The sequence below is a fragment of the Coregonus clupeaformis genome, chromosome 23, assembly GCF_020615455.1.
Source record: "Coregonus clupeaformis isolate EN_2021a chromosome 23, ASM2061545v1, whole genome shotgun sequence".
NCBI classification, from domain to species: Eukaryota; Metazoa; Chordata; class Actinopteri; order Salmoniformes; family Salmonidae; genus Coregonus; species Coregonus clupeaformis.
The window spans coordinates 39,949,778-39,965,128 of record NC_059214.1 but is presented as its reverse complement, the minus strand read 5'-3'; the positions used below and the strand labels follow the sequence as shown (position 1 = coordinate 39,965,128).

General features: G+C 41.1%; 1 protein-coding gene across 3 annotated transcripts in view; it reads left to right on the top strand.

Moving 5' to 3' along the window:
• The window catches only part of zmp:0000000936 (interleukin-1 receptor type 1), a 39,973-nt gene extending 38,609 nt beyond the window's left edge, over window positions 1-1,364 (top strand). For all 3 annotated transcript variants that reach the window (XM_041844653.2, XM_041844651.2, XM_041844650.2), the window contains 2 exons: window positions 7-174; window positions 428-1,364. In XM_041844653.2, the coding sequence (XP_041700587.2) occupies window positions 7-174; window positions 428-930 (671 nt within the window). In that variant the 3' untranslated portion in view covers window positions 931-1,364. The remainder of the gene's footprint in view (window positions 1-6; window positions 175-427) is intronic.
• Window positions 1,365-15,351: the final 13,987 nt, after the last annotated feature.

The window sequence follows — 15,351 nt, the reverse complement described above, 5'->3', positions numbered from 1 at the left end:
CGGCAGAGTCTGATGGAAAGCTGTATGATGCATATGTGGCGTATCCCCATCTGTTTGGGAGCGGGGCCAGTGGGGAGGTGGAAATGTTTGCCCTCCACACGTTGCCCCAGGTTCTCGAGGGGAGGTGTGGCTACAGGCTCTTTATTCTGGGCCGGGACAGCCTACCAGGGGAAGGTAAGACATCTGCATGTGTGACTGACTGTGTTAGAACCTGGGGCTCCTGGGCGCCACAGGACTGTGTTAGTCCACTGAGCTAAAGCCTTGGCATTAGTACACATGTAGTATGATGATTAAATATGTGGAACCTTTCTGAAATCATAAAGAACTTCTAAAAAACCATCTTAATCATAAAACAGTGTTTTAATACCCATTGTCCCTCTTCCCTAACCCCCTCTACCTCTTCTCCTCCCTCGCCCACACCCTCTAGCCATAGTAGATGTTGTGGAGGAGAGCATGCGGGCCAGCCGGCGTCTCCTCCTGATCTACACTGGCTCTACGTTCTGCAGTGGAGGTCACAGTGACAGCAGCAGCAGCAGCGGTGTCCTGGAGGCCTGGCAGAGCTTCGAGAGGCAGATGGCCATGCACCGTGCACTGCTGGAGGGTTCCCTTAAGGTGGTCCTGGTGGAGCTGGAAGAGATCTCCCCCACACAGCTGGCCTTCTTCCCCGAGTCGGTGCGCCACATCCGGGAGCGCCAGGGCGCTGTCTGCTGGTGGAAGAGTAGCAGGACTAGGAGGACCAGAGGGTTGAGGTGTGGGAGGTGGGGAGAAGAGGGGGAGGTGAAGGAGAAGAGAGGGGAGCTGGCTTCGCCCTCTCTCTCCTCACCCTCTCTCTCCTCATCCTCACACTTCTGGAAGGAACTTAGGTATTATATGCCTGTGAGGGGCAAGAGGACAAGGTGTCCAGAGAAGAACAGTCTGTTGATCATCTGATGGGATAGATGGGCTGTTGGGAGAGGACAGTGTTGTCATGATATGGATGGATGTTCAAATGACCAATGTTGTCTGTTGAATGAACGGTCTTCTGATACCATGGAAAGAATCAAATAACACTTTTGTTTGGATTATCTGCCCCTCACAGCACATTTTTCAATCAGACTTTGGAGGACTGAACCTCTGGGGTGAGATGTATTTGAGGCGGGAAGATAATTGATCGTCCTCCAATTAATGTTAGAAAATGCATTGTGGACAGTGTTTTAATTCTGACCATATTGGCAAAGCCAGTCACACACGATTGCACGTACGCTCACGCACACACTCACACATGTGCACACACATGCACACACACTGTGGAACACCTCTACCATGTTGTACATACACACCAAATCTGTGTGAGAGCTTTAATAAAGATTGCACAGTACATTCTATACTATTTATTTGATGTCTTTGTTTCTATTTTAAACCCCTTGACTTTTTCCACATTTTGTTACGTTACAGCCTTATTCTAAAATTGATTGAATCGTTTTTTTCCCCTCATCAATCTATACACAATACCCCATAATGACAAAGCAAAAACAGGTTTTTAGACATTTTAGAAAATATCACATTTACATAAGTATTCAGACCCTTTACTCAGTACTTGGTTGAAGCACCTTTGGCAGCGAATACAGCCTCAAGTCTTCTTGGATATGACGCTACAAGCTTAGCACATCTGTATTTGGGGAGTTTCTCCCATTCTTCTCTGCAGATCCTCTCAAGCTCTGTCAGGTTGGATGAGGAGCGTCGCTGCACAGCTATTTCAGGTCTCTCCATAGATGTTCGATCGGGTTCAAGTCCGGGCTCTGGCTGGGCCACTCAAGGACATCTTGAAGCCACTCCTGCATTGTCTTGGCTGTGTGCTTAGGGTTGTTGTCCTGTTGGAAGGTGAACCTTCGCCCCAGTCTGAGGTCCTGAGCGCTCTGGAGCAGGTTTTCATCAAGGATCTCTCTGTACTTTGCTCCGTTTATCTTTCCCTCGATCCTGACTAGTCTCCCAGTCCCTGCCGCTGAAAAAAATCAACACAGCATGATGCTGCCACCACCATGCTTCACCGTAGGGATGGTGCCAGGTTTGACGCTCCAGACGTGACGCTTGGCATTCAGGCCAAAGAGTTCAATCTTGGTTTCATCAGACCAGAGAATCTTGTTTCTCATGGTCTGAGAGTCTTTAGGTGCCTTTTGGCAAACTCTAAGCGGGCTGTCATGTCATGTTTGCCTTTTACTGAGGAGTGGTTTCCGTCTGGCCACTCTACCATAAAGGCCTGATTGGTGGAGTGCTGCAGAGATGGTTGTCCTTCTGGAAGGTTCTCCAATCTCCACAGAGGAACACTGGAGCTCTCTCAGAGTGACCATCGGGTTCTTGGTCACCTCCCTGACCAAGGCCCTTCTCGCCCGATTGCTCAGTTTGGCCGGGTACCCAGCTCTAGGAAGAGTCTTGGTGGTTCCAAACTTCTTCAATTTAAGAATGATGGAGGCCACTGTGTTCTTGGGGACCTTCAATGCTGCAGAAATGTTTTGGTACCCTTCCCCAGATATGTACCTCGACACAATCCTGTCTCGGAGCTCTGCGGACAATTCCTTTGACCTCATGGCTTGGTTTTTGCTCTGACATGCACTGTCAACTGTGGGACCTTTATATAGACAGGTGTGTGCCTTTCCAAACCATGTCCAATCAATTGCATTTACGACAGGTGGACTCCAATGAAGTTGTGGAAACATCTCAAGGACGATCAATGGAAACAGGATGCACCTGAGCTCAATTTTGAGTCTTATAGCAAAGGGTCTGAATGTTTATGTAAATAATGTTTTTTATTTTGCAAAATTGTATAAAAACGTGTTTTTGTTTTGTCACTGTGGGGAATTGTGTGTAGATTGATGAGGACATGTTTTATTTAATCAATTTTAGAATAGGGCTGTAATGTAACAAAACGTTGAAATAGTCAAGGGGTCTGAATACTTTCCAAATGCACTGTATAAGTGTAATATTTATGAATGCAGTTACTAAGTAGGTCTAAGTATTTATGAATAGCACACTGACATTTGCTATTATAGCAATAATGCTTTATAAATGGTGAGACGACTATTAACAAATACCTTAAATTATTTATTAAAGCACATTATTGTAGCATTCCCTGAAAATTACCAGAAACTTTGCAGAAAGGGTGTGGCGTTTTGCAGAAGTTGGTTGCATGGTAGCTCTTTTCTTATGGCTAGCCTACTAAGCCTACAAACAGGTAGGCCTTAATCTGTGACTGCTAACCTGCTTTACTGTAATCCAATGTGATCATAAAATTGGCTAGGTCATTTAAAATAAAGTTTATCTAAAATACTTAAAGATCTAATATAAAAATGTTTAAGTAGTCTATTTTAATTCATTTCAAGTGGAGTTAAAGTGAATATGAAAAGTAATCAAATGGTTAATTATAGTAGTTCAATTAAACAATGTTAATGGTTTGACTAATCTTGTTTTCAAAGTTGATGATGAGCTGTGAAAATATTGCAGACACATAGGCCTATAAGACTTAATAAGGCTTAATAATTCATTATTACTATGATATGTAGGAGTAGTAGTAGGCATACAGGCCTACCTAAACTTTGACAAGTGTTTTCACCAGTAGACCTATTGGAGTAACATTTAGCCACTTTAGATGGGAATGGCTTTTCTGAAATAGGCCTATATACACTTCACCTTCCAATTTCTTACTAGGCCAAGTTTAGCAGCCTGGTGTCATAGACTATATCTAACAGAGTAAAGTAAATCCGAGACACTCAAATTAGTATGATATATGTTACGTTTGGTATGGGTAAATAAGACAAAAGGTTACTTAAGGCATAAACGTGTATAACGAGAACGTCTAGCTGCGTGTTCGAATCTCATCATGGACAATTATTGCTAATTAGCAACTTTGCAACTACTTACTACTTTTGAGCTACTTTGCAACTACTTAACATGTTAGCTAACTCTTCCCCTAACTCTAACCCTAACCTTAACCCTTTTAGCTAACCCAGCGTTTTCCAAACCACCAAGGAGTGCACGTTTGGGTTTTTACCCTAGCACTACACAGCTGATTCAAATAATCAACTAATCATCAAGCTTTGATTATTTGAATCAGCTGTGTAGTGCTAGGGGGAAGAAAAAAAACATGCACCCCTTGGCGTCCCCAGGACCGAGTTTGGGAAACGCTGAGCTAACCCTTCCCCTAACCCTAACCCCTATCCTAGCTAATGTTAGCATTAGCCACCTAGCTAACAATAGCAACAACACATTGGAATTCTTAACATATAAGTTTTGCAATTCGTAACATATTGTACATTTTGCAATTCGTAACATATTGTACGTTTGCAAATTTGTATCATGTGGGGCACGCGTAGACAAGATGGCGTATTGAATAGAAAGCGGTACAAAACACCTCAAGATAAAAACATAATATTCAAAATCAGTAAGTTAGACTAAATATTAGCATTTCATATATTCGCAGTTAATATAATTCAATCTGGATAATAACACAAAACAGATCATAAGGCTAGAGAAATATATCGACAAATATTACAACAACACGCAACACCCAAACATGACTGAAGACAAACGTGGAGAGCCGATCCCCAAAAGGAAACGCGACACATCGACTGATACAGATGATATATGCTTTTCACCACTGGGACTGGGTATGGTAAGTGTGGAAAGCGACCTGTTGAAGTCAATAAATGACAAATTGGGCATACTAGAATTGGTCAGTAAAGACGTAAAAGAGTTGAAAGCGAGTCTTCAAATGAGTGACGAAAAAGCTTTGGTAATGGAGAAAGAAACCAAAAAATTAAAAGTGACAATCTCTAAAATGGAAACGGACGTAAGGGAACTAAAAAAGGAGAACAACCTTCTGAGAGAAGCCTTACTAGACATCCAAACTAGATCGATGAGGGAAAATCTAGTACTTACGGGTATTCAGGAAAAGGAGGGAGAAATAACAGATAATATTATGAAGGACTTCCTGCATACAGCGCTACAAATCCCACTCGAGGCTGTCGATAAAATCCAACTCGAACGTGTACACCGTTTCGGAAAAAGAGGACAGAAATATGAGCACCCAATCGTTGCCAAATGTGCTTTTTTTTAAAGATAAAGCTATGGTGAAAAGCCTAGGAAAAAGACTTGCTGGCACGAAAATAGGCATGAATGATCAGTTCCCGAGGGAGATTGTAGAAAGGCGCAAAGTTCTGTATCCAATCTTCAAGGAAAACAGATTAAAAGGGAAACGTGTTGCACTCGTGGTGGATAAACTATATATTGACAAACAAATGTTCAGAGACACAAAGACTACTCCATGGCTATTCTAAAAGTTGTAATAGAGGAGTCGAATATTGGAGCACCTGATACTAGCAATGATAGGGATTGTAATATTAAATAACATTTATAGTAAGTATAGTATTTTATAAAAGGATAAAACGACATAACAAGCAGAATAATACATCTTTAAATACAAATAATTAGAACATGGCTTTTTTGGCGGGATGTTGTTGTTTTGGCGGATGGTTGTTGTGGTTGGTCCTGTGTTCTCTCTGGCGTCCTTTCCCCCTTGCGGCAGATGTGGATGCGGGTGCGTTTGCACGCTCGGCCCATTTCTTCCGCAGTCAACCATGTGGTGTGCATTTTTGTGTTTGAAAAGGTGCAGCGTTAAGTGAGTGAGAGGGGAAATGGTTGCATATCCCAGAGCCGACCGGGGGTCTATGAGCAGGGGTAGTGAGAGAGAGCTTTCAATTTTGTGTAGATGAGGGTTATACATTTTTTAATATAGTATACATCTAATCTAATTTTTCATTGTCCTATCATGATGGAAAGATCCCTAACCCTATAACCTGGACACCCACCTGAGCGACCCATACACCAAAGAGAAGTTCCCATCTCTTTTATGGACCTGCTGTGAGTATGCAGCCTAAACAGAGAAATAAATGCAGTCAGAGACCTACTTGAGCAGCACCGCCCCCTCAAGATTCTGAGCCTGCCTGGCAGGGTTGGTCCTACAAAGCCAGAGCCCCCTGATGGGAGAGCATAATATACAAGGAAATTATCAAAGCTGCTAATGAGAACCTTGACGACTTTTTAACTAGCCGGTGGGGATTCCGGTGGGGTACGCCCACCCAGGTAGTGGCAGTGCTGGCAACACTGGCTGCAGTAACCCATGGGGAGGGGGTTTATCATTGTGGCCCAGGTGGCACAAAATAATCAAAGGTCTGACCGCACGGAGATGCTTGGGAAAATGGTTACAACAGGGGATCAGAGTGTTTGTGTCTCAGGTGAAGAGGAAAGATCTGATCTCCATCACCTAGGATTTGACATAGATTAAGTAGATTAATCAAATCTCACATTGTTATCAATTTCTGCTCAATCTGCATGCTTTCTCAATCAGCTTTAACTGTATGTGCACTCGTAAATCAAGTTATTTCTCGAGTTGGGCTCTGGGATATAACAGCAGTATCTGATTTTATGGTGGATTGTGGAGGAGGGGGGTTGAGTGTGTTGGAGTATGTGAGTACAGTGGGGAAAAAAAGTATTTAGTCAGCCACCAATTGTGTAAGTTCTCCCACTTAAAAAGATGAGAGAGGCCTGTAATTTTCATCATAGGTACACGTCAACTATGACAGACAAATTGAGAAGAAAAAAATCCAGAAAATCACATTGTAGGATTTTTAATGAATTTATTTGCAAATTATGGTGGGAAATAAGTATTTGGTCACCTACAAACAAGCAAGATTTCTGGCTCTCACAAACCTGTAACTTCTTCTTTAAGAGGCTCCTCTGTCCTCCACTCGTTACCTGTATTAATGGCACCTGTTTGAACTTGTTATCAGTATAAAAGACACCTGTCCACAACCTCAAACAGTCACACTCCATACTCCACTATGGCCAAGACCAAAGAGCTGTCAAAGGACACCAGAAACAAAATTGTAGACCTGCACCAGGCTGGGAAGACTGAATCTGCAATAGGTAAGCAGCTTGGTTTGAAGAAATCAACTGTGGGAGCAATTATTAGGAAATGGAAGACATACAAGACTACTGATAATCTCCCTCGATCTGGGGCTCCATGCAAGATCTCACCCCTTGGGGTCAAAATGATCACAAGAACGGTGAGCAAAAATCCCAGAACCACACGGGGGGACCTAGTGAATGACCTGCAGAGAGCTGGGACCAAAGTAACAAAGCCTACCATCAGTAACACACTACGCCGCCAGGGACTCAAATCTTGCAGTGCCAGACGTGTCCCCCTGCTTAAGCCAGTACATGTCCAGGCCCGTCTGAAGTTTGCTAGAGTGCATTTGGATGATCCAGAAGAGGATTGGGAGAATGTCATATGGTCAGATGAAACCAAAATATAACTTTTTGGTAAAAACTCAACTCGTCGTGTTTGGAGGACAAAGAATGCTGAGTTGCATCCAAAGAACACCATACCTACTGTGAAGCATGGGGGTGGAAACATCATGCTTTGGGGCTGTTTTTCTGCAAAGGGACCAGGACGACTGATCTGTGTAAAGGACAGAATGAATGGGGCCATGTATCGTGAGATTTTGCAAGGGCATTGAAGATGAAACGTGGCTGGGTCTTTCAGCATGACAATGATCCCAAACACACCGCCCGGGCAACGAAGGAGTGGCTTCGTAAGAAGCATTTCAAGGTCCTGGAGTGGCCTAGCCAGTCTCCAGATCTCAACCCCATAGAACATCTTTGGAGGGAGTTGAAAGTCCGTGTTGCCCAGCGACAGCCCCAAAACATCACTGCTCTAGAGGAGATCTGCATGGAGGAATGGGCCAAAATACCAGCAACAGTGTGTGAAAACCTTGTGAAGACTTACAGAAAACGTTTGACCTGTGTCATTGCCAACAAAGGGTATATAACAAAGTATTGAGAAACTTTTGTTATTGACCAAATACTTATTTTCCACCATAATTTGCAAATAAATTCATAAAAAATCCTACTGTGATTTTCTGGAAAAAAAATTCTCATTTTGTCTGTCATAGTTGACGTGTACCTATGATGAAAATTACAGGCCTCTCTCACACTGTATGTGCGTGTGTGCTTGTCTGGCATCTGTTGTGAGGGGGTGGGGATGTTGGGGGGGAGGGGGGGGGGGGGTATGGGATGGACCACGGGAATTATTTGCTAGGATAATAATTGCTTGTCAATGAATTAAATGTAATACAATGGCAATCCGGGTTATATGTTAGAATCCTACGCGTGAACTGCCGACATTATTACGCATATTAATTGATAATGATGGAAAATAGGATATGCATATTTTTTTAAAATAGTTATATAGATATATATACATAGAGGTGAATGCATTGGAAATGCTTTTGGCGGTTAATCTGCTTCTGTTTTGTGGGTGGCACTGTGTGCTGTTTTCGATGGATCGGTCCTGGCCTCTCGGGGCCTTAGGGATCCGGAGGGACGTGGGTGGGATGCTGATCACTGGGATGACGGCTCAACTTGGGATGGGGAGGAGCTTTAGCGGGGGAATTAGTGGAGAACAATTGAAGGGTTACTCCGTAGCAATGCAAATATCACGGTACAGCTATATGGACACTCAATCATTACGGTATTTTTTATTGGTAAATGTACAAACATATATAATGATAAATAGACTTGAAACTTGTATCTCATTATGGTGTATGGTGAAATAAGTATAGCCAGTTATACTTGTAATGTCTTAGCTGATAATAACAAAAGAAGAACAATATTTACATGGCTCAAAGAGAAGGAATATAATATCTATTGTATACAGGAAACTCATTCAACAATTCGAGATGAAGTAGCATGGAAAAAATAATGGGGGGGATATACTTCTCCCATGGGCAAAGATATTCAAAAGGGGTGATGATATTAATTAATAGTAATTTCGATCCGAATGTGCAAATTGTCAAAATAGATACGCAAGGTAGATGGATTATTTTAAATATGTTATTGGACCATAAACAGATATGGCTCATTTACCTTTACGGACCAAATAATGATGATCCACAATTCTTTGACAATATATATAATAAATTATCAAGCCTGCAATCAATTCAAGACAATATTATTATGGTGGGGGATTATAATACTGTTTTAAATAGCTCAATGGACCGTATGTCTCCTGATTGGCGCAGTGGTCTAAGGCACTGCATCGCAGTGTTAACTGTGCCACTAGAGATCCTGGTTCGAATCCAGGCTCTGTCGCAGCCGGCCGCGACCGGGATACTCATGGGCGGCGCACAATTGGCCCAGCATCGTCCAGGGTAGGGGAGGGAATGGCCGGCAGGGATGTAGCTCAGTTGATAGAGCATGGCGTTTGCAATGCCAGGGTTGTGGGTTCGTTTCCCACGGGGGCCAGTATAAAAAATATATATATGTATTCACTAACTGTAAGTCGCTCTGGATAAGAGCGTCTGCTAAATGACTAAAATGTAAATGTAAAAATGTAAAGGAAATCACACCACAAACAATCACCCACATGCTCTTAAGGAAATTGTGAATGTCATGGATACATTAGAACTAGTAGATATATGGAGGCTTAAATATACTGATCTAGTGAGATATACATGGCGGAGACTGAATCAAGCTAGTCGTCTTGACTTCTTTCTTATCTCATTCTCGTTGGCACCAAAAGTAAAAAAAAGTGTTGATAGGGGACAGAATTCGGTCGGACCATCATATAATAGGCATATACATTCCTCTTACTGAATTTCCACGAGGGCGAGGATATTGGAAATGTAATCAAAGCCTATTGGATGATAATTTATTTATAATTAGAACAAAGGAATTTATAACTGACTTTTTCCAACATAACATAGGTATAGTGAATCCCCTTATTGTATGGGACACATTTAAATGTGCCTTTAGAGGCCATGCAATTCAGTACTCATATATCTCGAAAACAAAAGCAATTTAGGTCAAAAGAGTTTATACTAAGAAAGGAAATAGAAAGTCTAACAGAACAGATAGATGGCAATAAAAACTGTAACATAGAGGCTCAGAATAAATTAGAGGAAAAACTAAAAGAAATTGAGAAACTTATTCAAGAAAGATCAAGTGTAATATATTATAAAAATAAAGCAAACTGGATGGAATATGGGGAAAAATGCACCAAATTCTTTTTTAATCTTCAACATAGGAATGCTACCAAAAATAACTTAATGAAACCGGTTACAATTGACGGAGTCACCCATAATTCACCAAATGATATTTTGAAGGAAGAAACAAAGTACTTTAAGCATAAGTTTTATTTTCAGTCGCCTCCATCTCCTCTAACTGAAGCTAATTGTGGAGATTTTTTTTCTATTGATAATGTCAAATTAACAGCCACACAGAAAGACTCATGTGAAGGTGAAATTACAGAGGAGGAACTTCTGGATGCAATTAAAGACTTTAAGTCTGGGAAAACTCCAGGGTTGGATGGCATACCAGTCGAGGTATCCCAAACCTTTTTTGATATACTAAAAGGACCGTTATTAGCATGTTTTAACCACTCCTATGTAAATGGTAGATTATCTGACACTCAAGAAGGTCTGATCTCATTATTACTGAAACAGGATACAAGTGGAAAATATAAAGATCCAGTCCATTTACAAAATTGGAGGCCCCTTACACTTCAGTGTTGTGATGCAAAAATCCTAGCAAAATGTATAGCGCATAGAATTAAAAAGGTATTGTAGGATATTATTCATTCTAATCAGACAGGTTTTTTACATGGAAGATACATTGGAGATAATATAAGGCAAGTATTGGAAACAATAGAACACTATGGAAAATATGGGAAACCAGGCCTGCTATTCATAGCAGACTTCGAAAAGGCATTTGATAAAGTTCGACTGGGGTTTATATATAAATGCCTGGAGCATTTCAATTTTGGAGAATCTCTTATAAAATGGGTCAAAATCATGTATAGTAACCCTATGTGTAAAATAGTAAATAATGGCTATTTCTCAGAAAGTTTTAAACTGTCAAGAGGAGTGAAACAAGGTTGTCCACTATCGGCATATCTATTTATTGTGGCCATCAAGATGTTAGCTATTAAAATCAGATCCAATAATAATATCAGAGGATTAGAAATACAGGGCTTAAAAACAAAGGTGTCATTGTACACTGATGATTCATGTTTTCTTTTAAATCCACAACTAGAATCCCTCCACAGCCTCATAGGGGATCTAGATACATTTTCTAACCTCTCTGGATTACAACCAAATTATGACAAATGTACTATATTACGTATTGGATCACTAAAAAATACAATTTTTACATTACCATGTAGTTTACCAATAAAATGGTCTGATGGTGATGTGGATATACTCGGAATACATATCCCAAAGGAAATAAATGATCTCACTTCAATACATTTTAATAGAAAGTTAGCAAAAATAGATAAGATCTTACTACCATGGAAAGGAAAATACCTGTCAATTTGTGGAAAATCACCCTGATTAACTCTTTAGTATTATCCCAGTTTACCTATTTGCTTATGGTCTTGCCTACGCCTAGCGAACAGTTTTTTAATTTATATGAGAAAAAAATATTCTATTTTATTTGGAAGGGCAAGCCAGACAAAATTAAAAGGGCATATTTATATAATGAATATGAATTCGGAGGAAATAAATTATTAAATATTAAAGCATTAGACCTATCACTAAAAGCTTCAGTCATACAAAAGTTATACTTAAATCCGAACTGGTTCTCAAGCAAATTAGTACGATTGTCTCACCCAATGTTCAAGAAAGGTATTTTTCCCTTTATTCAGATTACAACAACTCATTTGCAGTTATTTGAAAAGGAAATCATCTCCCAAATATCACTATTTCTAAAACAAGCCATAGAAAGTTGGTTGCAATTTCAATTTAATCCTCCAGAAACGACAGAACAAATAATGCAACAAATATTGTGGTTAAATTCAAATATACTAATTGACAAAAAAACTTTATTTTTTGACAGAATGTTTAAAAAAGGTATAATCTTCGTAAATTATATCATCGGTAGGACTGGTGGAGTTATGTCGCACATGCAGCTAACAAAAACATATGGAAATGTCTGCTCTACCCAAAATTACAACCAAATAATTGCAGCCTTACTGCAAAAGTGGAAGAGGAAAGTGGAAGGGGGAGAAAGTAAGGAACTTGTCTGTAGGCCTTGCATTAAAGAACATAATTGGTTAAGGAAAACTGTGATAAATAAAAAAGTATATCAGTTTCACTTAAGGACCAAAGGATTGACAGCCGTCCCATATAGATTGCAAAATAGTTGGGAAGAGATCTTTGACGTACCGATTCCATGGCATAGTGTTTATGAACTGACACGCAAAACGACACCGGGTTCAAAAATTAGAATCTTTCAATTTAAATTATTATATAAAATTCTTGCTACCAATAGAATGTTATTTATATGGGGGATACAATCTTCCCAGCTCTGCAGATTTTGCTGTGATTATCATTAGATCATTTGTTTTGGTTCTGTCCATTTGTAGCTTGTTTTTGGACACAGGTCCAGGAATGGCTAAAGGATTGCAATATTTACCTGGAGCTAACCTTGCAGATAGCATTACTGGGTGATCTGAAAAGTCATAGTCAATCGATCAATAATATAATAATACTTTTAGCAAAAATGTTTATTTTTTAATTCACAATCTGTAGAAGCAATGAGAATAGAAAGGTTCAGAACTTTTGTAAAACATCACAGTACGGTTGAAATATATATGGCAAATAGAAATCCTATATGGATGGTGTTAAGAGATAGATGGGAGGTATTGAATAGAGTTGAAGGATGGGACAAATAACAACAAATAATAACAAAGATAGCTAATAATGTAAGCATACTGTGTCCATAATAAGTATACAGGTTGTATGTTGGGAGCTTTTGGGAAAGAGCACAGTTAGAAAGATATGGCATATAGAAGCAAACCGGATGGACATCATGAAAATGATCAGAGAGGTTGAGAGTAGAAGAAGTTCAGGAGTAAAAAAAAAAAAATATATATATATATATATATACAGTGCCCTCCACAATTATTGGCACCCCTGTTTAAGATGTGGTCGAGTACTTCCAAAAATTCTCATTTTTTTTAAACAACATAGAACCCAAATGCAAAAAAAGAGAAAAATCCAACCTTTTATTTAAGTACATTACTTTGGTGTAAAAAAAAAAAAATCACACATTTAGAAAAAAAAAAACTTGAAATCATGTGTCCCACAATTATTGGCACCCCTGATGTTAATACTTTGTACAACCCCCTTTTGCCAACAAGACAGCACTTAATCTCCTCCTATAACATTTCACAAGATTGGAGAACACAGAGAGAGGGATCTTTGACCATTCTTCTTTGCACAATCTTTCTAGATCATCCAGTGTCCTGGGTCCTCTCTTATGCACTCTCCTCTTTAGCTCGCCCCACAGGTTTTCGATTGGGTTGAGGTCTGGGGACTGAGATGGCCATGGGAGGACCTTGAGTTTGTGACTGCTGAACCATTTTTGTGTAGATTTTGCCACATGTTTTGGATCATTATCCTGCTGAAAGACCCAATGACGACCCATCTTCAGCTTTCTGGCAGAGGCCATCAGGTTTTTATTTAAAATGTCCTGGTAGTTCAAAGCGTTCATAATGCCATGCACCCTAACAAGGTTCCCAGGGCCTTTGGAAGAGAAACAGGCCCACAGCATCACAGACCCTCCACCATACTTCATGGTGGGCATGAGGTGCTTTTCGGCATACTCATCTTTTGTTTTACGCCAGACCCACTTAGAGTGTTTGTTGCCCAAAAGCTCAATCTTAGTCTCATCTGACCAAAGCACACGATCCCAGTTGAAGTCCCAGTGTGGGTCATGCAATGTCATGCAATAAAATGCAAATTAATTACTTAAAAATCATACAATGTGATTTTCTGGATTTTTGTTTTAGATTCTGTCTCTCACAGTTGAAGTGTACCTATGATAAAAATTACAGACCTCTACATGCTTTGTAAGTAGGAAAACCTGCAAAATCGGCAGTGTATCAAATACTTGTTCTCCCCACTGTACATGTGAGATGAGTAATGCAAGATATGTAAACATTATTAAAGTGACTAGTGTTCCATTTATTAAAGTGGCCAGTGATTTATAATCTATGTATATAGGCAGCAGCCTCTAATGTGCTAATGAAGGCTATTTAACAGTCTGATGGCCTTGAGATAGAAGCTGTTTTTCAGTCTCTCGGTCCCAGCTTTGATGCACCTGTACTGACCTCGCCTTCTAGATGGTAGCGGAGTGAACAGGCAGTGGCTCGGGTGGTTGTTGTCCTTGATGATCTTTTTGGCCTTCCTGTGACATCGGGTGCTGTAGATGTCCTGGAGGGCAGGTAGTTTGCCCCCGGTGATGCGTTGGGCAGACCGTATCACCCTCTGGAGAGCCCTGTGGTTGCGGGCGGTGCAGTTGCCGTACCAGGCGGTGATACAGCCCGACAGGATGCTTTCAATTGTGCATCTGTAAAAGTTTGTGAGGGTTTTAGGTGCCAACCCAAATTTCTTCAGCCTCCTGAGGTTGAAGAGGCACTGTTGCACCTTCTTTACCACACTGTCTGTGTGGGTGGACCATTTCAGTTTGTCAGTGATGTGTACGCCAAGGAACTTGAAGCGTTCCACCTTCTCCACTTCGGTTCCGTTGATGTGGATAGGGGGGGTGCTCCCTCTGCTGTTTCCTGAGGTCCATGATCATCTCCTTTGTTTTGTTGACATTGAGTGAGAGGTTATTTTCCTGGCACCACACTCCTAGAGCCCTCACCTCCTCCCTGCAGGCTGTCTCGTCATTATTGGTAATCAAGCCTACTACTGTTGTGTCGTCTGCAAACTTGATGATTGAGTTGGAGGCGTGCTTGGCCACGCAGTCATGGGTGAACAGGGAGTACAGGAGGGGGCTGAGCACGCACCCTTGTGGGGCCCCAGTGTTGAGGATCAGCGAAGTGGAGGTGTTGTTTCCTATCTTCACCACCTAGGGGCGGCCCATCAGGAAGTCCAGGACCCAGTTGCACAGGGCGGGGTTCAGACCCAGGGCCTCGAGCTTAATGATGAGCTTGGAGGGTACTATGGTGTTGAATGCTGAGCTATAGTCAATGAACAGCATTCTTACATAGGTATTCCTCTTGTCCAGATGGGATAGGGCAGTGTGCAGTGTGATGGCGATTGCATCGTCTGTGGATCTATTGGGGCGTTAAGCAAATTGAAGTGGGTCTAGGGTGGCAGGTAAGGTAGAGGTGATATGTTAGCCAGTTAGCTTGGGTGCATGACTGCCGTTGTGAGGTCAGAACGCTCGGATCAAGCCTACTCATCGGCCAGAGCGTCCAGTGTGCGCTCTGAAAGCTTCGAGAATGAAATGAGATGGGTGGGGCTAAAG